At 43.1% G+C, this 20,771-nt stretch overlaps 1 protein-coding gene across 1 annotated transcript in view; it reads left to right on the top strand.

Moving 5' to 3' along the window:
• NBEA (neurobeachin) overlaps positions 1-20,771 on the top strand; it is a 1,994,973-nt gene that overhangs the window by 312,507 nt on the left and 1,661,695 nt on the right. The window contains 1 exon segment of the mRNA XM_030200381.1: positions 2,920-3,066. Within this exon segment, the coding sequence (XP_030056241.1) occupies positions 2,920-3,066 (147 nt within the window).

Here is a 20,771-nt window from a genome sequence, read left to right on the forward strand (position 1 = left end):
AACATTCTTTCCCCGTTCACATACCTGCCCTGCTGAACGTCAGTTGCACACATTGGACTGCAAATGAGCATTGACCTTCTATCTGGAGCGGACTAGCCCATTCAGAGACTGGGCTGACTCTAGAGGGTCATGCCACGGCTCAGTGTTAGAGCCATGGCAGCGTCAGTGGCCCACTTGAAGTCAGCCACTATTGAAGAGATTTGTAAGGCTGCGACGTGGTCTTCAGTCCACACATTCACATCTCATTACTGCCTTCAGCAGGATAGCCGACGCGATAGTCGGTTTGGGCAGTCGGTGCTGCAGAATCTGTTTGAGGTTTAGAATCCAACTCCATCCCCCCTAGGCCCAATTTTATTCTGTTCCAGGCTGCACTCTCAGTTAGTTATGGTTTTTAGGTCAATCTATGTTATGTCCTTGCCGTTGTGAGGCCCAATTTACCTTTTTTGTTGTTTTGAGTGAGCCTGGGGGCTAGGGATACCCCATCAGTGAGAATAAGCAGCCTGCTTGTCCTCGGAGAAAGCGAATGATACATACCTGTAGCAGGTATTCTCCGAGGACAGCAGGCTGATTGTTCTCACAAACCCGCCCTCCTCCCCTTTGGAGTTGTATCTTCTCATTTTGCTCTTTGATCTAACTGATGTCCCCGCGAGTTGGGCGGGAATATGTCCGCGTAGTGCGCGTGCGGGGGTGCGCGTGACCGAAGGCTCTAGTAAGCTTTGTTGCTAGGAAGATTTCCGGACCTCAGGGCTGCCGTGGGCGTCACCCATCAGTGAGAACAATAAGCCTGCTGTCCTCGGAGAATACCTGCTTACAGGTATGTATCATTCGCTTTCCAAGTATTGGAGATGATCTTGATTTTCTGATGTAAACGGGATCGACTGTTGTTGGATAAGTAAAAGTCTGATAATACGGAAACACTGCATAAACCCCTCAAATACATAAACAAAGGTTCAGAGTTCCTGATGTTCAAAAATTATTCTGAAACAATATTTTTAATAGCGATAAATGTGATTGTCACTGGGGGGTGGGGGGAGGGGTGGAGTTTGTCGTATATGCTGGATGGTTGGAACTATGTACATCTTTTTACCTGCCTGTAGGATGGACATTTTTTCAAAAGCCCATTTCTACAAGTAAAGCACTGTTTTAGCTGAGGAAATGATGTGTAAAATTGCTCTCCCTGTGTTAGACAAACTGTTTGCCACAAACTAATATATTGTATAATAGTTTGTGAATTCTTTGTTCTTATACCAAGATTTGCAACAGAGTGGACACCCCGGAGGGAGTGGAAAACATGAAAAAAGATCTGCGGACGCTAGAAGAATGGTCTAACGTTTGGCAATTAAAATTCAATGCGAAGAAATGCAAAGTGATGCATTTAGGGAGTAGAAATCCAAGGGAGATGTATGTGTTAGGCGGGGAGAGTCTGATAGGTACGGACGGGGAGAAGAGGGATCTTGGGGTGATAGTATCTGAGGACCTGAAGGCGACGAAACAGTGTGACAAGGCGGTGGCCGTAGCTAGAAGATTGCTAGGCTGTATAGAGAGAGGTGTGACCAGCAGAGGAAAAGAGGTTTTATAATACCCCTGTATAAGATGTTGGTGAGGCCCCACCTGGAGTATTGTGTTCAATTTTGGAGGCTGTATCTTGCGAAGGATGTTAAAAAAATAGAAGCGGTGCAAAGAAAAGCTGCGAGAATGGTATGGGATTTGCGTTCCAAGACGTATGAGGAGAGACTTGTTGACCTGAACATGTATACCCTGGAGGAAAGGAGAAACAGGGGTGATATGATACTGACGTTCAAATATTTGAAAGGTATTAATCCGCAAATGAACTTTTCCGGAGAGGGGAAGGCGGTAGAACGAGAGGACATGAAATGAGATTGAAGGGGGGCAGACTCAAGAAAAATGTCAGGAAGTATTTTTTCACGGAGAGAGTGGTGGATGCTTGGAATGCTCTCCTGCGGGAGGTGGTGGAAATGAAAACGATAACGGAATTCAATCATGCGTTTGATAAACATACAGGAATCCTGTTCAGGAATAGATCCTCAGGAGCTTAGCCGAGATCAGGTGGCAGAGCCGATGGTGGGAGGTGGGGATAGTGCTGGGCAGACTTATACGGTCTGTGCCAGGGCTGGTGGTTGGGAGGCGGGGAAAATGCTGAGCAGACTTATATGGTCTGTGCCAGGGCTGGTGGTTGGGAGGCGGGGAAAATGCTGGGCAGACTTATACGGTCTGTGCCAGGGCTGGTGGTTGGGAGGCAGGGAAAATGCTGGGCAGACTTATACGGTCTGTATCAGAGCTGGTGGTTGGGAGGCGGGTATAGTGCTGGGCAGACTTATACGGTCTGTACCAGAGCTGGTGGTGGTAGGCGTGGTTGGGAGTCGGGGATAGTGCTGGGCAGACTTATACGGTCTGTGCCCTGAAGAGGACAGGTACAAATCAAGGTAGGGTATACACAAAAAGTAATACATATGAGTTCATCTTGTTGGACAGACTGGATGGACCGTGCAGGTCTTTTTCTGCCGTCATCTACCATATTACTATGTTGTTCATTTTTTTTGCTTCTTTGTATTTTCTCAGTAAAGATTGGTTTTGATTTGTATGTTTCTTACAGTTTGTGCAATATCATAAACCAGAATTTCCTAAACAGTGTGCTGTCATGAAATCCACATTTGGAGTTGTGATCTGATCAGGCGCACCATAGGATGTTATTATCCTGTGTTGTCCGGGGGGTGGGGGGTGGGGGGTGCTTACTGCAGCCAAGTGATTTGTAGTTGTGGTTGTAGAAAAATTGGTTAGTATTGTTATAAATTGTTCTTAAGGATATCGCAGGTCAATTTCTATATAACTACTGTTAAATTCTATTATTTCAGACCACTCATCATACACAGATTAATGTTTTTTCTTTTCTCTTTACAGAGTTATGACAAATGTTTCCTTGGATCTTCAGAAACTGCTGATGCAAATAGAGTATTTTGTGGTCAACTTGGAGCAGTATTTGTTTTTAGTGAAGCCTTGAACCCAGCACAGATTTTTGCAGTACATCAACTAGGACCTGGCTATAAGGTAGTCAGTACTGTTTAACTTTTTTCTTGGGGAAAAAAAAGATCTTAGTTTACTATCAGTTTGGATTTTGATCCAAACACGAAGCTGAATCATTGCTAATTTGAACGTTGGATGTATTTAAAGCTGGTTTTGATAAAGGGCTGAGATATTTTTTAGTGTCCCTTGATATATCAGCAGCATTCGATTCTGTAGACCATCAGATTTTCCTAGAGATTAGAATTGATTGGAATTAAGGGTGTAGTTTTGCAATGGTTCTCCTCTTTGTTGCAGAATGGACAATTTTGTGTTATCAGAAACCAAATCTATTTTAGTATATATGCAATCAAGTATATTACAAGTTTCTGCATTATCTGCTACTCTTTTTTTTTGTTGTTGTTGCGACCTTTATCCATATTAGGAGGTTTAGGATTGCAATATAGAATTTGTCCAACTGGTATTCAATTTTTCTTTCAATATGAATCTACTATGTCAAATTCTATTGGAAATGTATATCTGTATTTGAAAATGTATGATTGAAAGCAAATACATTGAAATTAAATGATGAAACTCAAGTTTTATTTTTATCTAGTTAACCAGTAGTAGGTGTTCCAAAGTATTTTGAGGTTGATGAACAGAAAATTTCACAGTCCGCACGTGTTTTAGCAACCTTTGGATAGTTTTGTATCATCTGCAAATTTAATCATCTCACTCGTGTTCCGATTTCCATATAATTTATAAATATGTTAAATAGCACCGCTATTTGAAGGACAATCTTTTAGCTCTAATATCCTCTTTTACTTCACCTTTTAACCATTCTGACTGTCGTTTTCTCTTCTTTCCACCTTTGCAAATACGTGGAATGCATCTGCTCTGGGCTTCGAGATGGTATTTTTGAATAATGTCCATGCCTGATTTAGTGTCCTAACCTTATCAGGTGGTCCTTTTCATTTTATTATAGTTGCTTTTTCAAAAATTAAATGCAGCTACAGTAGAAATCCTTTGCAGGTTCATCCCTGATAGTAGCTCAAACTTGATCATGTTATGATCACAGTTTCCTATGGGACCCAACCTCCATCTCTCACGCTATGCCCTGCACGCCACCAAGGACCAGATCCAAGACAGCTCCTCCTCTTGTCAGTTCCTGGACCAGTTGTTCCAAGAAGCAGTTATTTGTTACATCTAGAAATTTTATCTCTCTGGCGCACTCCCTCATGTAACATTTATCCAGTCAATATTGGCGTAATTGAAATCACCTATTATTATAGTGTTGCTGAATTTGCCAGTTTTCCTAATCTCTGTAAACATTTCTTTATCCGTCTGTTCGTTATGTCCCGGTGTTTGGTAGTACAGACCTACAAGAATACTCCTTCCATTCACTCATGGAATTTGTACTGATAATGATTCAATGCTGCTATCTGTTTCATGTGGAATGTTTATTTTATTTGACTCAATTCCTTCTTTAACATATAGCACAACCACCACTCCGATTTGATTCTCTCTATCATTGCGATATTGTCCTCTTTCCACCAAGTCTCTGAGATGCCTATTATATCTACCTCATCATTTAGTGCTGTATACTCTAACTCTCCCATCTTATTCTTTAGGCGTCTAGCATTTGTATACAGGCACTTCAAATTGTGTTTTTTCCTTTGATCTACAAGCTTCTTAAAATTTGAAGGGGATAATGTGCATCCTTTATCCTGCTGTCTCATTAAGCACACCTGGCTTTCTTTCAGCATTGTTGAAACATCTCTGCTGGGATTCCTTAAATGTCCTGTTTCAATAGTATCATTCAATGATGCTCCACACTGAATCGTCGAAGCAACATAAGCACTGGCAAGTCAGATGCAAAGCGTTAATAAAGAAGGCTAAAAGAGAATATGAAGAGAAACTTTTTGCAGAGGCTAAAACTCACAGTAACAACTTTTTCAGGTACATCAGAAGCAGAAAGCTTGCAAGGGAATCCGTGGGACCATTAGATCATGAAGGAGCAAAAGGGACGCTCAGGGAGGATAAGGCTATAGTGGAGAAAGTGAATTTATTTATTTATTGCATTTGTATCCCACATTTTACCACCTCTTTGCAGGCTCAATGTGACTTACAATACATCGTGATAAGTGGAAATACAGTTAGAAAATATACAATTACTGGTACAGAAGAATCTTGGGTAACATTATAGTAAGAGACATGATAGTATATCAAGCAGATATAGTAAGACAGTTCTGAATATATATGAAGGAATTATATATGTTCATATTTGTTACTCTTTGTGGTACGCCTTGTTAAAGAGATGGGTCTTCAGTAGTTTGCGGAAGTTAGTTAGTTTGTAGATCGTTTTTAGGTTGTGCGGTAATGCGTTCCATAACTGTGTGCTCAGGTAGGTAAAGCTAGATGCATGCATTAGTTTGTATTTTAGGTCTTTGCAGTTGGGGAAGTGCAGATTAAGGAATGTGCGGGATGATCTTTTAGCATTCCTGGGTGGTAGGTCTATCAAGTCTGACATGTAACATAGTAACATAGTAGATGACGGCAGAAAAAGACCTGCACGGTCCATCCAGTCTGCCCAGGCTGGTGCATCTCCGTGAATGATTTTGTGAACCAGAGTGCATATTTTGAATGTGATGCGTTCTTTCAGTGGGAGCCAGTGTAGCTTTTCTCGTAGGGGTTTAGCACTTTCATATTTTGTATTACCGAATATGAGTCTTGCTGCAGTGTTCTGGGCTGTCTGAAGTTTCTTGATTATTTGCTCTTTGCAGCAGGCGTAGAGCGCATTGCAATAGTCTAGATGGCTGAGCACCATTGATTGTACAAGGTTACAGAAAACGGTTCTTGGGAAGAAAGGTCTTTGCTTCTGTCTTTATGGATGAAGATGTAAGAGACGGAAATGCTTTTCAAGGGTGATGATGCGGAGGAATCTCGGCGAACCTGAAAGGTGTACTGAGCCAAATTGACAAATTAAAGAGTAGTGAATCACCTGAACCGGATGGCATACATCCAAGGGTACTCAAAGAACTCAAGCATGAAATTGCTGATCGGCTGTTAATAATATGTAACTTGTTATTAAAATCGTCCGTAGTACCTGAAGATTGGAGGGTGGCCAATGTGACTCTGTTTTTTAAAAAGGGTTCTATGGGTGATCCAGGAAATTATAGACAGGTAAGCCTGACATCGGTGCGGGGCAAAATAGTGGAAACTATTATAAAGAATAAAATTACAGAACACATAGGGAAACATGATTTAATGGGACAGAGTCAGCATGGGTTAAGCCGAGAGAAGTCTTTCCTCTCCATTTGCTTCATTTCTTTGAAGGCGTGAATAAAACATGTGGATAAAGGTGAGCTGGTTGATGTAGTCTTGCCTCTCCATTTGCTTCATTTCTTTGAAGGCGTGAATAAAACATGTGGATAAAGGTGAGCTGGTTGATGTAGTGTATCTAGATTTTCAGAAAGCTTTTGATAGTTCCTCATGAGAGACTCCTGAGAAAATTAAAGAGTCATGGGATAGGAGGCAAGGCTCTGTTGTGGATTAGGAATTGGTTATTAGACAGAAAACAGAGGGTAGGTTTAAATGGTCATTTCTCTTAATGGAGGAGGGTGAACAGTGGAGTGCTGCAGGGATCCGTACTTGGACCGGTGCTGTTTAACATACCGTATTTTTCGGACTATAAGACGCACTTTTTTCCCCCCAAATTTGGGAGGAAAATGGGGGGGGGGGGGGGTCTTATAGTCCGAAGGTAGAGATTTCCCTCCCTCCCTCCCTCCCTCCGAGTTCGGGATCGCCCGCCCGACCTCCCTCCCTCTGAGTTCGGGATCGCCCTCCCCCCGGCCCTGTCACCACTTCTCCCTACTCACGTCACGCGATCTTTCCTGGTGGTCTAGTGACGTCGAGGCAGGAAAGAGCCCCCTCTTTCCTGCCCAGCGCGCTGCTCTCTGTCCTCCTGTATGCAGCCTGACGGTCTCGGCGAGATTCAAAATGGCCGCCGAGACGTCAATTCTCGGCGGCCATTTTGAATCTCGCCGAGACCGTCAGGCTGCATACAGGAGGACGGAGAGCAGCGCGCTGGGCAGGAAAGAGGGGGCTCTTTCCTGCCCCGACGTCACTAGACCACCAGGGAAGATCGCGTGACGTGAGTAGGGAGAAGTGGTGACAGGGCCGGGGGGAGGGCGATCCCGAACTCGGAGGGAGGGATTCGGACAAGACGCACCGGAGCACCTAGGTTTTAGAGAAGGGAAAAAGGAAAAATGTTTTTTTCCTATTTCCCTCCTCTAAAACCTAGGTGCGTCTTATGGTCCGGTGCGTCTTATAGTCCGAAAAATACGGTATTTATAAATGATATGGAGATTAGAATGATGAGTGAGACAATCAAATTTGCAGATGATACAAAACTATTTAAGGTTGTTTAAACACGTTAGGACTGTGCATTATTGCAGGTAGATATTAGGAAATTGGAAAATTGGGCATCCAAATAGCAGACGAAATTTAATGTGGACAAATGCAAGGTGATGCACATTGGAAAGAAGAATCTGAATCATAGTTGCTTGATGCAGGAGTCTATCTTGGGGGTCAGCGCTGAAGAAAAAGATCTGTGTGTTGTTGTAGATAATACGCTGAAATCTTCTGCTCAGTGTGCGGCGGTGGCCAAAAAAGCAAACAGGTTGCTAGAAATTATTAGGAAAGGGCTAGTGTATAAGACCGAAAATACTATAATGCCTTTGTATTGCTCCGTGGTGCATACGTGAGTATTGCATTCAGTTCTGGTTGCCGTATCTCAAAAAAGATGTAGCGGAATTAGAAAAGGTTCAAAGAACAGCGACCAAAATGGTAAAGGGATGGAACTTCTCTCGTATGAGGAAAGGCTAAAGAGATTAGGGCTCTTCAGGTTGGAACAGGGACGTATGAGAGGAAATATGATTGAGGTCTACAAAATCCTGAATGGTTTAGAATGAGTAGAAGTAAATCAATTTTTTACTTGTTCGAAAAGTACAAAGACTAGGGGATACTCTAGGAAGTTACATGGAAATACTTTAAAAAAAATAGGAGGAAATATTTTTTTCGCTCAATGAATATTGGAACTCTTTGCTGGAGGATGTGGTAACAGCAGTTAGCCTATCTGGGTTTAAAAAGGTTTGGACAAATTCCTGGAGGAAAAGTCCATAGCCTGCTATTGAGACAGACATGGGAAGCAAATGCTTGCCCTTGGATTTGTAGTATGGAGTGTTGCCATGATTTGGGTTTCTGCCAGGTTCTTGTGACCTTGCTTGGCCACTGTTTGGAGAACAAGATACTGGGCTAGATGGACCATTGGTCTGACCCAGTATGGCTACTCTTACGTTCTTATTGTGCTCTCTTATATGCTTTTCTAATAACCTAGTCATGGTTAGCCCTATTCTTTAAATCTTTGGTCTCGGTCGTTTTCTTGAACTTTAAATTCCTGAATTGAGGAGTAAATATATCTTAAACTCAGAAATTATCCAACTGGAATAGTTTTGTGTAATCTACTCAGATAGCAGCTGTCAAACTGAAGATGAGTATTTACTGAAATTGTTACGTTTAAAAAAAAATGTATCTGTAATGAATCAAAAGTATATGTAAATTTAAGATCATTATCACAGAAGTTAAGCCATCAAAAAGCTTGACATTTCTCAGAGGTACCCAACCATATATAAAAAAAACACCAACTCATCAATATATCATTCCCATAGGCATTGATTTTGGAATAGTGAATCAGATGAGAAAATTTCTCAAAATAGCCCCCATTAATTTGCAACATCACATTGCTACTGTTGCCCTCTTGGCTGTACCTTTTGTTTTTTAAAATAAATGTCCAGAAAACATGAAATAATTCTTAATATTCAGGTAATTCACAAAGAAATTCTGTTGGAGGGATCAAGTTAGTACACTGATCAAGAATGTTTCTGACAGTTGCTGCTTGGAGTATGTTAGTATACAGTGGTGCGTATTTTCAAAGAATATGGCCATCTGAAAATGCCCAGTTGGAAGTCCATGTGCTTGAAATGCACAAATCCCAATTTTGCAAAGGCAGAAGATGGATGTCAACATTGCAGTATGTCCAAATAGCAAGGGGGTGTGTTTTGGCCAGAAAAGGGAGGGCCCAAATTCAGGATATCCAACAGTGATAACCAAATGGAAAGAAACATCCAAATCTGAAACTGGCCTAACTAAGGAGTCCTTTTTTAAAATCACATCTAGAGCACAAAAAGCTGCTCTGAGTAGCTGGCTACTGGACAGATTAAGGCAGAACACCTCCTTAACCCCCAAGTGGTTGCTGCCCCCCCCCCCCCTGAAAGTGAAACTGGAAAAGAATACCATGCTCTATACCTGCAGGTATTATGGGTTTTCTGAAAAGAGCATCATGCAGATCCGAGGAGTAGTAGCCTAGTGGTTATTGCAGTGCAAGGGACCCAGTTTCAAATCCCACTTTCTCTTTTTTTTTTTTTTTTTTTTTTGTGAGCCCTTCAGAAACAGAAAAATACCTATTGAGCCTAAATATCTAATCTAATTCGAGACTTGTAGACTGCACTAATCCTAGTGAAAGGTTCAAGGCGGTTAACATAAAAGAGAACTCTTAATAACATGAGGAGCTAAAAGAAAACAATCAGAATTTATCAAATAAAGTTTTTAATATTTTACACAGTAGTATATAGCCAGCCTCAGCTTGAATTGATAAAGGAAGTGCATTCCAAATTCTAATAGCTCAGAAGGAAAACATCGCTGCAAATGACGTTTCAGTCAAACACTGTTAAATACGGGAAGTTTTAATATGAAATTCCTTGCAACTGAGTAGAGAAAAAGATGAGAAAAACATAAAATGAACAACTCCAAGGTACTACTGTTTAGAACATGGAAAATCATTCAAACTGATTTAAAAATAATACGTGCTCTTGCAAACCTGAAAGCTATTGAAGTGGTCTGCTTTACATATACGGTATGTATTTTTCTGTTCCCTGGAGGGCTCACAATTACAAAATAAGAGTTGAAATGTGGAGGCTTCGGAGTATCAGATACTTCCTTACTAGAGATTTGTTCCGCACACTTGTCCACTGGCTTGTCCTCTCCCACTTGGACTATTGCAGCGGAATTTACGCGGGCTGCCAGGCCTCTCTGTTGAAAAAGTTCCAAACAGTTCAGAACACTGCTGCAAGACTCATCCTGAGAGAGCAACACTTTGCACATGCCGAACCCTTACGGTTCAAATTACACTGGCTGCCTGTTCAGGAGCGTATTGCCTTTAAACTCTGCTCCTTGACCCACAAAATTATCTATGGGTTTGCCCCGGAGTATATGCACCCCTTGATCGACCTCCCGCCCAGGAATGCCAACCCTGCTGCTCGTTCCTTCCTCCACCTTCACTTCCCAAACTGTAAGGGTGTCAAGTACAAGAGGATCTTCGCCTCATCGTTCCGCTTTTGGAGTCCTAAGCACTGGAATGCTCTCCCGCAACACCTTAAAACTCAAGCGGACCACGCCCTCTTCAAGAAGTTGTTGAAGACCTACTTCTTTGCCAAGACCTACTCCTCACTTTATACCGCTGCTTGATGCACCCTCCCTGGCTCCTACCCTGCTAGTTCACCCTGTTAGATGCTTCTCCCCCTGCATATTCCTTGTATACTCTTCTAAGTTTTTCTATTCTGTATTTTATTTAATGTTTGTAAGCCACATTGTGCCTGCATGAGTGGGATAATGTGGGATATAAGTGAACAATAAATAAATAAAATAAATTTGAACCAAGGTTCCTTGGTTTACAGTCCACTGCACTCACCTTTAAGTTGCCCCTCTGCTCTGCGTGGATGTCTGTGTAGCCATTTTTCTAAGAATGTTGCTAGACAGACGTCCTTGCTTTTTAGCTGTTCATATTTTGGATGCCCTAGTTCGTAAAATGGCTGTTCATGCTGGACATCCTCAGCACACAGACACCTATCTCAAATATTTTCAAACAGAAAATCCTGACGCATTTCTTGTTGGAAAGTACGTGTGAGATGGATGTCTGTTTTGGACATTTTGAGCTGGATGTCTTTCCTGACTTGGGTATCCTTTCGAAAATGCCCCTCCAAGCTTCAGTATCAGCCATGACTAAAAGTACTGGTTGCTTTGGAATAGAAAGTGAATCCAGTTGAATCATAATGTGAGCGTTCCTTTCATGAGGCAACAAAGGGAGAAAAGGATGTAAATATGTATCCACAAAAATTGAAAGTGGTTCTAGCAATGACCCTTTAGAGGAAGTAATTTGGTGTCCGGGGGGGGGGGGGGGGGGGGAGTTGTGCAAATTTGTGCATCTTTTAGATAGAACATAAATTATAGGTGTTAATGGGAATTGTGTTTGTAGAAACTGTTTCTCCTGAGTAATAAATCCTTGAGTAATTTCTTCTAGAACCAGGGAATCCCTGTTTAATAATCAAAAGTAGGATCTTCATCCACTTGTTGATAAAATACCGAATTAAAAAGTTGTTGTTCGATCTCCTGGATATATATACTCCTAATGTCCAAGAAAACAAACAGGCAGATGATCCACAAGATCCCAGATGACGAAAAACAGCAGACCAGTTGAGAAAAAATCCGTATTCAGAATTTATTTACCACAGCAAGGTTAAAAGCATAAAAACACTCAAAGCTCGACATGGCCATCTTTCACCCTCCTGCACAGAGATCTGCTTTAAACCATGTAGGTGACATTTTGCAATCACACTTTTTTGTTCTCAGCCCCTGACACAGCCCTTAGGAGGATGAAACATGGCCGTTTCAGGCTTCTAGTGGTTTTATGTTTTTAATCTTGATGTGAATTAATTCTGAATGCGGATGTTTCTCAACTGGTCTGCAGTTTTTACACCACATATACATACTCATATCCATTACTACACCCCATTATCCACGGCTTAATAATAATAGACTTATTCACTTTCAGTTCAGTCAGTCTGGTGTTCCCATCTTGACAGAAAATTTTTTAGATTTTCTAGACATATTCCAAACATCCTGTAACACTAAACATTGAAAACCTCTACAGTTGTGTCAGGAGAATCCAATGAGATACTGGTTGGCATTTCAGTATTCTGTGAAGATGACTGAGAGTTAAAAAAGGTAACCTTAACTGAAGAGCTCTAAAGAATCTGTGTAGATGCATACAAACGTTAATTCTAACTGTAGGTACAATACCCTCACCTGATCTCTTGTAAACCATGTGAGAGATATTTATCACTATACTGGATATTTGGGACCAGGTGAACAGACGGTATTAAATGTATGGAATGTTATCTGTCCCTTCTGAATCCCTGTTTGTTTGGATGAGCACACAAGAAAGAGCTTGAAACTGGTTGAGAAAATGTGTGGCCCTTAAATGGGTCAGAACTTCCAGGACTGATGCCTCAGCTCCCCCAGGTAGAGAGGCCCGGACTCTAGACTTGTTTGGGAGAAAACTATCAGGCTTCGATGCTCATTGCCTGCATCCGGACCTACCAGCTCTTTATGAGCATTTACCTGAAGTTTCAGGCACGCAGTACTCTTAGTCTCTCAGACTGTCTCCTTCAGGAGCAAACCAAATAGCTTCAGTTGACCAAAAAGCAGCTGGAGTACAGGACATATGTGGCCAGGGGCACCTATGGCATTTTTGATATTGCATCCAGGCTCTCTGCCATGGGTGTGGAGATGTGTAGACTCTCATGGCTTCGTGTTTCTGACCTGGAACCTGCAGTTCAGGAGAAACAAGGAGTGAACTTTTGACTGGCTCCAGAAGAGTATAGTCTTAGTCCAAGTAACCTTCTTAGACTGCCTACTGGTTGGGGGAAGGCTGAACTTTTTTCTGTCAAAAGTGACTCCCCTGTAACCTCTAACCAATGGGCTCTTCAAATCGTCTGGCTCAGCTACACACTAAATTAGTGGCAGAGACCACCAAATTGCCCACTGAGAGCATCATTCATCAGCTCTCAGCACAAGCAGGTACTTGCAGAGGAACACTCTGCCCTTATCCATGCCTGTGTTTGAACCTGTGCCACCAGGGGAAGAATGAAGGGGTTCTATTCCAGGTATTTTCTTGTTCCTAAGAAGACTGGGGTTGGGGGGGGTAGTGGATTTCATCTCATTCTCGACCTAAGAGTCCTGAACAAATTCCTAGTTGGAGAAAAGTTCAGGATGATTTCCCTAGACACCCTTCTACCCTTGGTTCAGAAAAAAGATTGGCTGTGCTTTCTGGATTTAAAAGATGCCTATACCCACATTCAGATACTTCCCATTCACAGGATGTATCTCGTATTTTGAGTAGGGAAACACCGCTACCAATATCATGTTCTGTCTTTTGGCCTCACATCATCCCCTTGGGTCTTTACCAAGTACCTAGAAGTAGTCGCTGCATTTCTACCAGACTGGGAGTTTGTATTTCTCTACCTGGACATATAAACATAAGCATTGCCATACTGGGATAGATAGAAGGTCCATCAAGCAGTATCCTGTTTCCAGCAGTGGCCAATCCAGGTCACAAGTACCTGGCAGTATCCTAAAACAGTAAAACTGAGTTTATGCTGGTATCCTAGAAATAGGCAGTGGATTTTCCAAGTCCATCTTAATAATGGCTTATGGACTTTTAGGAAATTATCCAAATCATTTTAAAACCCTGATATGCTACTTGAAGAAATATTTCTCTCTCTCTTTTTTTTTTTCTTTTCATTATTACTTAGCTTCATTGCATGCTCCCTAGTCCTTGTATTTTTGGAAACAGTAAACAAATTATTCACGTCTACCTGTTCCACTCCACACGGTGTTTTATAGCCCTAGTCAAGGGCATGTCACAGAAGGGGGCGCAGGAATCCATGCAGAGAACTAATGGGTGCTGGAGCTACTAGGGTTTGTTATAAACTACCTCGTCCCACCTGCACCTAGTACAGCAATTGGAATACATAGGAGCTCAGCTTGATACACTGCAAGTTCAGGCTTTCCTGCCACAAGCGAGAGCGGATGCCTGGGTTGTACTCACTTTGCAGGTTTGCAGCAACAGCTCGTCCCTAGATGCCCTTACTTGCTCTACACAAAAACTGCTTAATAGCTCCTACAACTCTCTGACTCTGCTTTGAAAACCAGCTCTGTGTATACCTCAATTCAGTCAGTGCTTACCATCTCCAAGTAGGGGGGTAAGCCCTTATCTGTACAGCCTTTAGTTCAATTCATGAGAGGTTTGCTGTTGAGAAAGCCCCCAGTCAGTCCTCCCACTGTGTCATGGGATTTCAGCATCATTCGTACTCTGCTGATGAAAGCAACTTTTGAGACACTTGATACCTGTTATGTGACATATCTGAGCTGAAAAGTTGTTGTGTGTTTTTGTCGGTCACTTCAACTCACAGAGTCTGTGATCTTCAGGCCCTAGTAACTGATCCACTTTACACAAAGTTTCATCACAACAGAGTAGTTCTTCACAGGAACCCTAAATTCCTTCCTAAGGTAGTGTCAGATTTCTGTCTTAACCAGTCGTCCTGCCAACATTCTTCCCAAGAACTCGCGTCCATTTTGGTGAAAGCTCACTGCATACCTTAGAGCAGTGGTTCCAAAACCTGATCCTGGAGGCACCCCAGCCAGTCAGGTTGTCAGGATATCCACAGTGAGGATATCCTGAGATTTGTATGAGGTGGATACAGTGCATGCAAACCTGTCATGAGTATTTATTGTGGATATCTTGAAAACCTGACTGACTGGGGTGCCTCCAGGACCAGACTTGGGAACCACTGGATCAGACTGCATGTGAGCCTTAACCTTCTGTCTGTAGTAAACTAAAGCCCATAGACTCTCCACACAACTTATTTTTTTCTTTTGATCCAGACAGCATGGGGGCAGCCATTGGCAAACACACATTTTCCAGTTAGCTAGCAGATTGCATCTAAGTACATAAGTAATGCCTCACTGGGAAAAGACCAAGGGTCCATCGAGCCCAGCATCCTGTCCACGACAGCGGCCAATCCAGGCCAAGGGCACCTGGCAAGCTTCCCAAACGTACAAACATTCTATACATGTTATTCCCGGAATTGTGGATTTTTCCTAAGTCCATTTAGTAGCGGCTTATGGACTTGTCCTTTAGGAAACCGTCTAACCCCTTATGCCCAAGCCAGGCACAGTTTTGTTCTGTTCCAGGCTGCAGCTTTACAGCCAGTTTGTATATAGTTTCAGGTTAATTGATTTCAAAACTTCGATGTTTTAAGTCTCAATTTTCCTAACGTTTTCGGTGAGCCTGGTAGCTTAGGATTCCCACATGTGAGAATATTTCTGGCCTGCTTGTCCTTGGAGAAAGCAAAGTTACTCACCTATAGCAGGCCAACAGACCGTGTATTTTCACATACCCTCCCATCTCCTCTGAGTTGTCTTCTTCAACTATATTACTGATAGACCTACGCTCATGCATCGGGCAGGAAGGCACCCATGTATTTGCAGCTGCTGGAATTTTCTTAGAGCAATATGTGTTAGGCAGTGTCCACACGGCTCCGTTTGATGACATCACCCACATGTGAGAATACATGGCCTGCTGTCCTGGGAGAGCATCTGCTATAGGTAAGTAACTTTGCTTTTTCTCCAAGGACAAACAGGATATTAATACTTAACATTGGATGATGTCATCTAACTGATCCCTGGTGCGGACACTACCCAGCACTTATAGTTTTGAGGCCTTTGGCATCATCCTGCAGTGCATGCACAATTGCCTTCTTGCCCAGCAGGAGCATGTGTCTTTGATTTTCTACAGAGATGAAAGGTTGAATTGCTGTGAATTCTCCTCAGCGCTTTTATTTTTGTCAACTTTTAAAGTGCCTTCCTCACGAGTGGTACCCTCTTTTATTCATTTCTTTCTCATCCTTTTTCCTGTCTGATTTAGTTTTTTACTGAGTTTTGCTGCAGTTTTAAGTTTCCTTTATTTTTTTTTGGTTCTGAGATCTGCTTAGGCCTGAGCACAGGCCGGGTGTTTCCTGTGAGGTCCTCTTTTTATTCTTCAGTATTGAGCCGTTTGATTTAGGCGCAGCTGTTTTCTCCCCATTGACTTCAAGAGATGTGCCAAATGTAACGGGATAATTTCTAGTATGGACCTCCACTATTGGTGTTGGTATGCCTAGGCTCTGATCATGATGTCTTTGTTTTCTGTGTTTAAAAATTCAGAACCAGGGCACAAAAGGCAAGGCAGGTCCAGCAAAAGAAACTTTTTGGCTTTCCAAGTTGGGTCTATTGACTTCGTCATTGGAAGCTTCAGTCCCTATGGCTGCTTGAGCGTTGGTCACTGGGAATGTTCCATCACTGAGGAGGTCACCACCTGCCTCGACATTGGGCACTGGTAGCAGGCCCCGGGACTGATCTGCATCGGACCTGACATCGAGGATATGTGGATTTGATATCGTCGTCTTCAGCACCTAGGGACTGTGATGCCATTCATTGGGTAAAGTCTAAGAAGCATTCTCATCAGTCCTCCTTGAGACACAGTGCCAGGAGCTCCAGAGCATTGTTGTTGCCTGCACTCAAGAAGCGTCCTTGTTGGGAGGAGTGCTCACCATCTGTGGTTATAGTGCCAATGCATCAGACTCCTTTCAGCCAGGACTCTTCTTTCAATTCTACACTGATAATTTCTCAGGCTTTCTCTTCACCGGCACCATCCCAGCCTTTTCTGATGCCTGCCCTTTGTAGGGATAAATTACATTTGCCAACCCCCAGGAGAGGAATGGCAATGAGTGAGAAATATAAAGAAACAAATAATGGTAAATTAGCACTCACAAAACTCCCGATCATAAGGAATGCCAAGCCAAATGCAAAGCGGAGATAAGGAGGGCAAAAAAGGACTTTGAGAAGAAATTAGCGTTGGAAGCAAAAATACATAGTAAAAACTTTTTTAGATACATTAAAAGCAGGAAACCGGCCAAAGAGTCGGTTGGGCCGCTGGACGAAAATGGTGTTAAAGGGGCGATCAAGGAGGACAAAGCCGTAGCGGAGAAATTAAATGAATTCTTTGCTTCGGTCTTCACCGAGGAGGATTTGGGGGGGACACCGGTGCCGGAAAGAATATTTGAAGCGGGGGAGTCGGAGAAACTAAACAAATTCTCTGTAACCTTGGAGGATGTAATGGGTCAGTTCAGCAAGCTGAAGAGTAGTAAATCACCGGGACCTGATGGTATTCATCCCAGAGTATTAATAGAACTAAAAAATGAACTTGCGGAGCTACTGTTAGAAATATGCAATCTGTCCCTAAAATCGAGTGTAATACCGGAAGACTGGAGGGTAGCCAATGTTACTCCGATTTTTAAGAAAGGTTCCAGAGGAGATCCGGGAAATTATAGACCGGTGAGTCTGACGTCGGTGCCGGGCAAGATGGTGGAGGCTATTATTAAGAATAAAATTGCAGAGCATATACAAAAACATGGACTGATGAGACAAAGTCAGCACGGATTTAGTGAAGGGAAGTCTTGCCTCACCAATCTAATGCATTTTTTGAGGGGGTAAGCAAACATGTGGACAATGGGGAGCCGGTTGATATTGTATATCTGGATTTTCAGAAGGCGTTTGACAAAGTGCCGCACGAAAGACTCCTGAAGAAATTGCAGAGTCATGGAATCGGAGGTAGGGTATTATTATGGATTAAGAACTGGTTGAAAGATAGGAAGCCGAGAGTAGGATTGCGTGGCCAGTATTCTCAGTGGAGGAGGGTAGTTAGTGGGGTCCCGCAGGGGTCTGTGCTGGGTCCGTTGCTTTTTAATGTATTTATAAATGACCTAGAGATGGGAATAACTAGTGAGGTAATTAAATTCGCCGATGACACAAAATTATTCAGGGTCGTCAAGTCGCAGGAGGAATGTGAACGATTACAGGAGGACCTTGCGAGACTGGGAGAATGGGCGTGCAAGTGGCAGATGAAGTTCAATGTTGACAAGTGCAAAGTGATGCATGTGGGTAAGAGGAACCCGAATTATAGCTACGTCTTGCAAGGTTCCGCGTTAGGAGTTACGGATCAAGAAAGGGATCTGGGTGTCGTCGTCGATGATACGCTGAAACCTTCTGCTCAGTGTGCTGCTGCGGCTAGGAAAGCGAATAGAATGTTGGGTGTTATTAGGAAGGGTATGGAGTCCAGGTGTGCGGATGTTATAATGCCGTTGTATCGCTCCATGGTGCGACCGCACCTGGAGTATTGTGTTCAGTACTGGTCTCCGTATCTCAAAAAAGATATAGTAGAATTGGAAAAGGTACAGCGAAGGGCGACGAAAATGATAGTGGGGATGGGACGACTTTCCTATGAAGAGAGGCTGAGAAGGCTAGGGCTTTTCAGCTTGGAGAAGAGACGGCTGAGGGGAGATATGATAGAAGTGTATAAAATAATGAGTGGAATGGATCGGGTGGATGTGAAGCGACTGTTCACGCTATCCAAAAATACTAGGACTAGAGGGCATGAGTTGAAGCTACAGTGTGGTAAATTTAAAACGAATCGGAGAAAATTTTTCTTCACCCAACGTGTAATTAGACTCTGGAATTCATTGCCGGAGAACGTGGTACGGGCGGTTAGCTTGACGGAGTTTAAAAAGGGGTTAGATAGATTCCTAAAGGACAAGTCCATAGACCGCTATTAAATGGACTGGAAAAATTCCTCATTTTTAGGTATAACTTGTCTGGAATGTTTTTACGTTTGGGGAGCGTGCCAGGTGCCCTTGACCTGGATTGGCCACTGTCGGTGACAGGATGCTGGGCTAGATGGACCTTTGGTCTTTCCCAGTATGGCACTACTTATGTACTTATGTACTTATGTACTTAATCTAGTTCAGAACAGTCCAAATTTAAACACTAAGAGGAAAGAACACAAGGCTCAGATATTATTAAAAAATAGAAAAGCTGTTTATTAGACAATAAGCAATAGAAAATGTATTGAGAGTCAGTAGATTATGCAAAATAGCCCAATATGATGTTAAGGTAGTTCAAGTACCTGTCAAGGGAGTTGAGAACGCATTCTGTTACCTAATCCTGAAGTTATTGGGATACCTAACTCGCAAGCACTACTAAACACTACAGAGCAATTGAACCTGACAAAATAACACTCATGAACTCTGGATCTGCAGTAGTCAGGAACTGATGATGGTCCACAATCAGGAACTCAGGCAGCTAGTGAACTCTTCCAGCCGGGCAAGAATAAGCAGGAAAGTGAAGCCACAGCTTAACAAGCCTTCATCCTGTGGCGGGCTTGAAGCCAGCTGATAGCTGCTATCCCAGGCTGTATCTGATAACAGCTAACTGATAACAGCTACAAGGAATGGGGTCTTATACCCTCTCCTCTGGTCCTTGTGCCAGGCTGTCCATAACAAAGATGTCATGGTGGTTTCCAGTATTGTATCTTTGAACCGAAGAACCCGGCTCTTGCCTTCACAGATGTTCTTGTTCTGTCCCGAGCACACTAAACAAAAGTTGCTGTGGACAGTTGTTTTACTTCTGGTAGCCTTGATGTCTTGGCAGAGTCCTGTCACAGTACCAAGCCTCTGCTTGATATCTGACAATGGCTAAGTCTGTAAAAAGTCAGGTTCACAATGCAGAGTAGTGCTTTATGCAGGGCCTCCTTTTGTCGCTACACCTTGAGGAGCAGGGGCACTTCTTTGTTGGATGTGGTGAGAGGACTCAAGGGCACTTGCACCAACTGTGGAGTCACTCCAGCCCATCCTGCAGCCCGTGTCCTGCCTGTTAGGCTTTCATCAACACTGGTGCCTCACCAGGCATTGGTATGAGCACTGAACAATGCAGTGACACTCTACATCAGGGGAGGAACTCCCCTCGAGTACAAGGGACAGTCTGCAGCTTGGCGCCCATCATCAGTTCTTGGACCTGCTTCTAATAGACTGAGGCAGGCAGAGTCTTTGATGTCCTGCAATGATTATTTTTTGAGTCTGATACAGACCGTTCCTGAGCTTCTGAGAAGGAACCAGAGTACTACTTGTAGGAGAGGTCCTCAGCTTTTCACTCAGATCCCTCTCCACAGTAGAGAAGAAAGTCCCCACCAGGGGAGCTGTTTTTTGGCTTTCTTAAGGAAATGGCGACTGCTATTCCGTTTTAGTTGGACTTGGAGGACGAGCCTGTGGCTGAGTTGTTAAATGCCTTGGACTACGATTCTTCTCCAAAGGAGTCTGTGCATGTCCCTGTTCATATTGTCCTGCATGATTCACAGAAGATGAACTGGGAAACCCCTCTCTCGGTGCAGGTGGAACCTAAGAAGGTAGACTTGACGTATAGAGTCCAGAAGGCTCCCTGATTCTAGAAGGCTCAATTGTCTTACCGCTCCATGATGGTCGAATCCTCTCTTAAAAGGGCCAAGAACTCCAAAACTCTTTCCTTGGCTCCCACAGGGAGACACTATCACTCTGGACTCGTTTGAGAAGAAAGCTTTTCAGGCCTCACTGCTTATTTCCTGTATCCAGGCCTATCTACATGAGCCTATATATGTCCAGTGTGCTTGACTTTTGTGAATATCCTCCCAGCAGAGCAGGCCGCAGAGCTTTTCCAGATGACCAGTGAGCAGGAGGAGTGCGGCAATGTACCTGGCTAGGGGCAACATTTGATATGCCGTCCCAGCTCTCCGCTTTACTTGTGAGAATCCGTAGAGACTTATGAGGACACTTTCGATTCTTTTGAAGTGGCGTCCCAGTTCTTCTCTTTAGTTATAGGAATCTGTATAGACTTTTGGCTGCTTGCTTCTGACCTTGAACCTGTGGTTCGGGAGAGGCTGGTGGACGTCC

Source organism: Microcaecilia unicolor, chromosome 4, assembly GCF_901765095.1.
Source record: "Microcaecilia unicolor chromosome 4, aMicUni1.1, whole genome shotgun sequence".
NCBI lineage: Eukaryota > Metazoa > Chordata > Amphibia > Gymnophiona > Siphonopidae > Microcaecilia > Microcaecilia unicolor.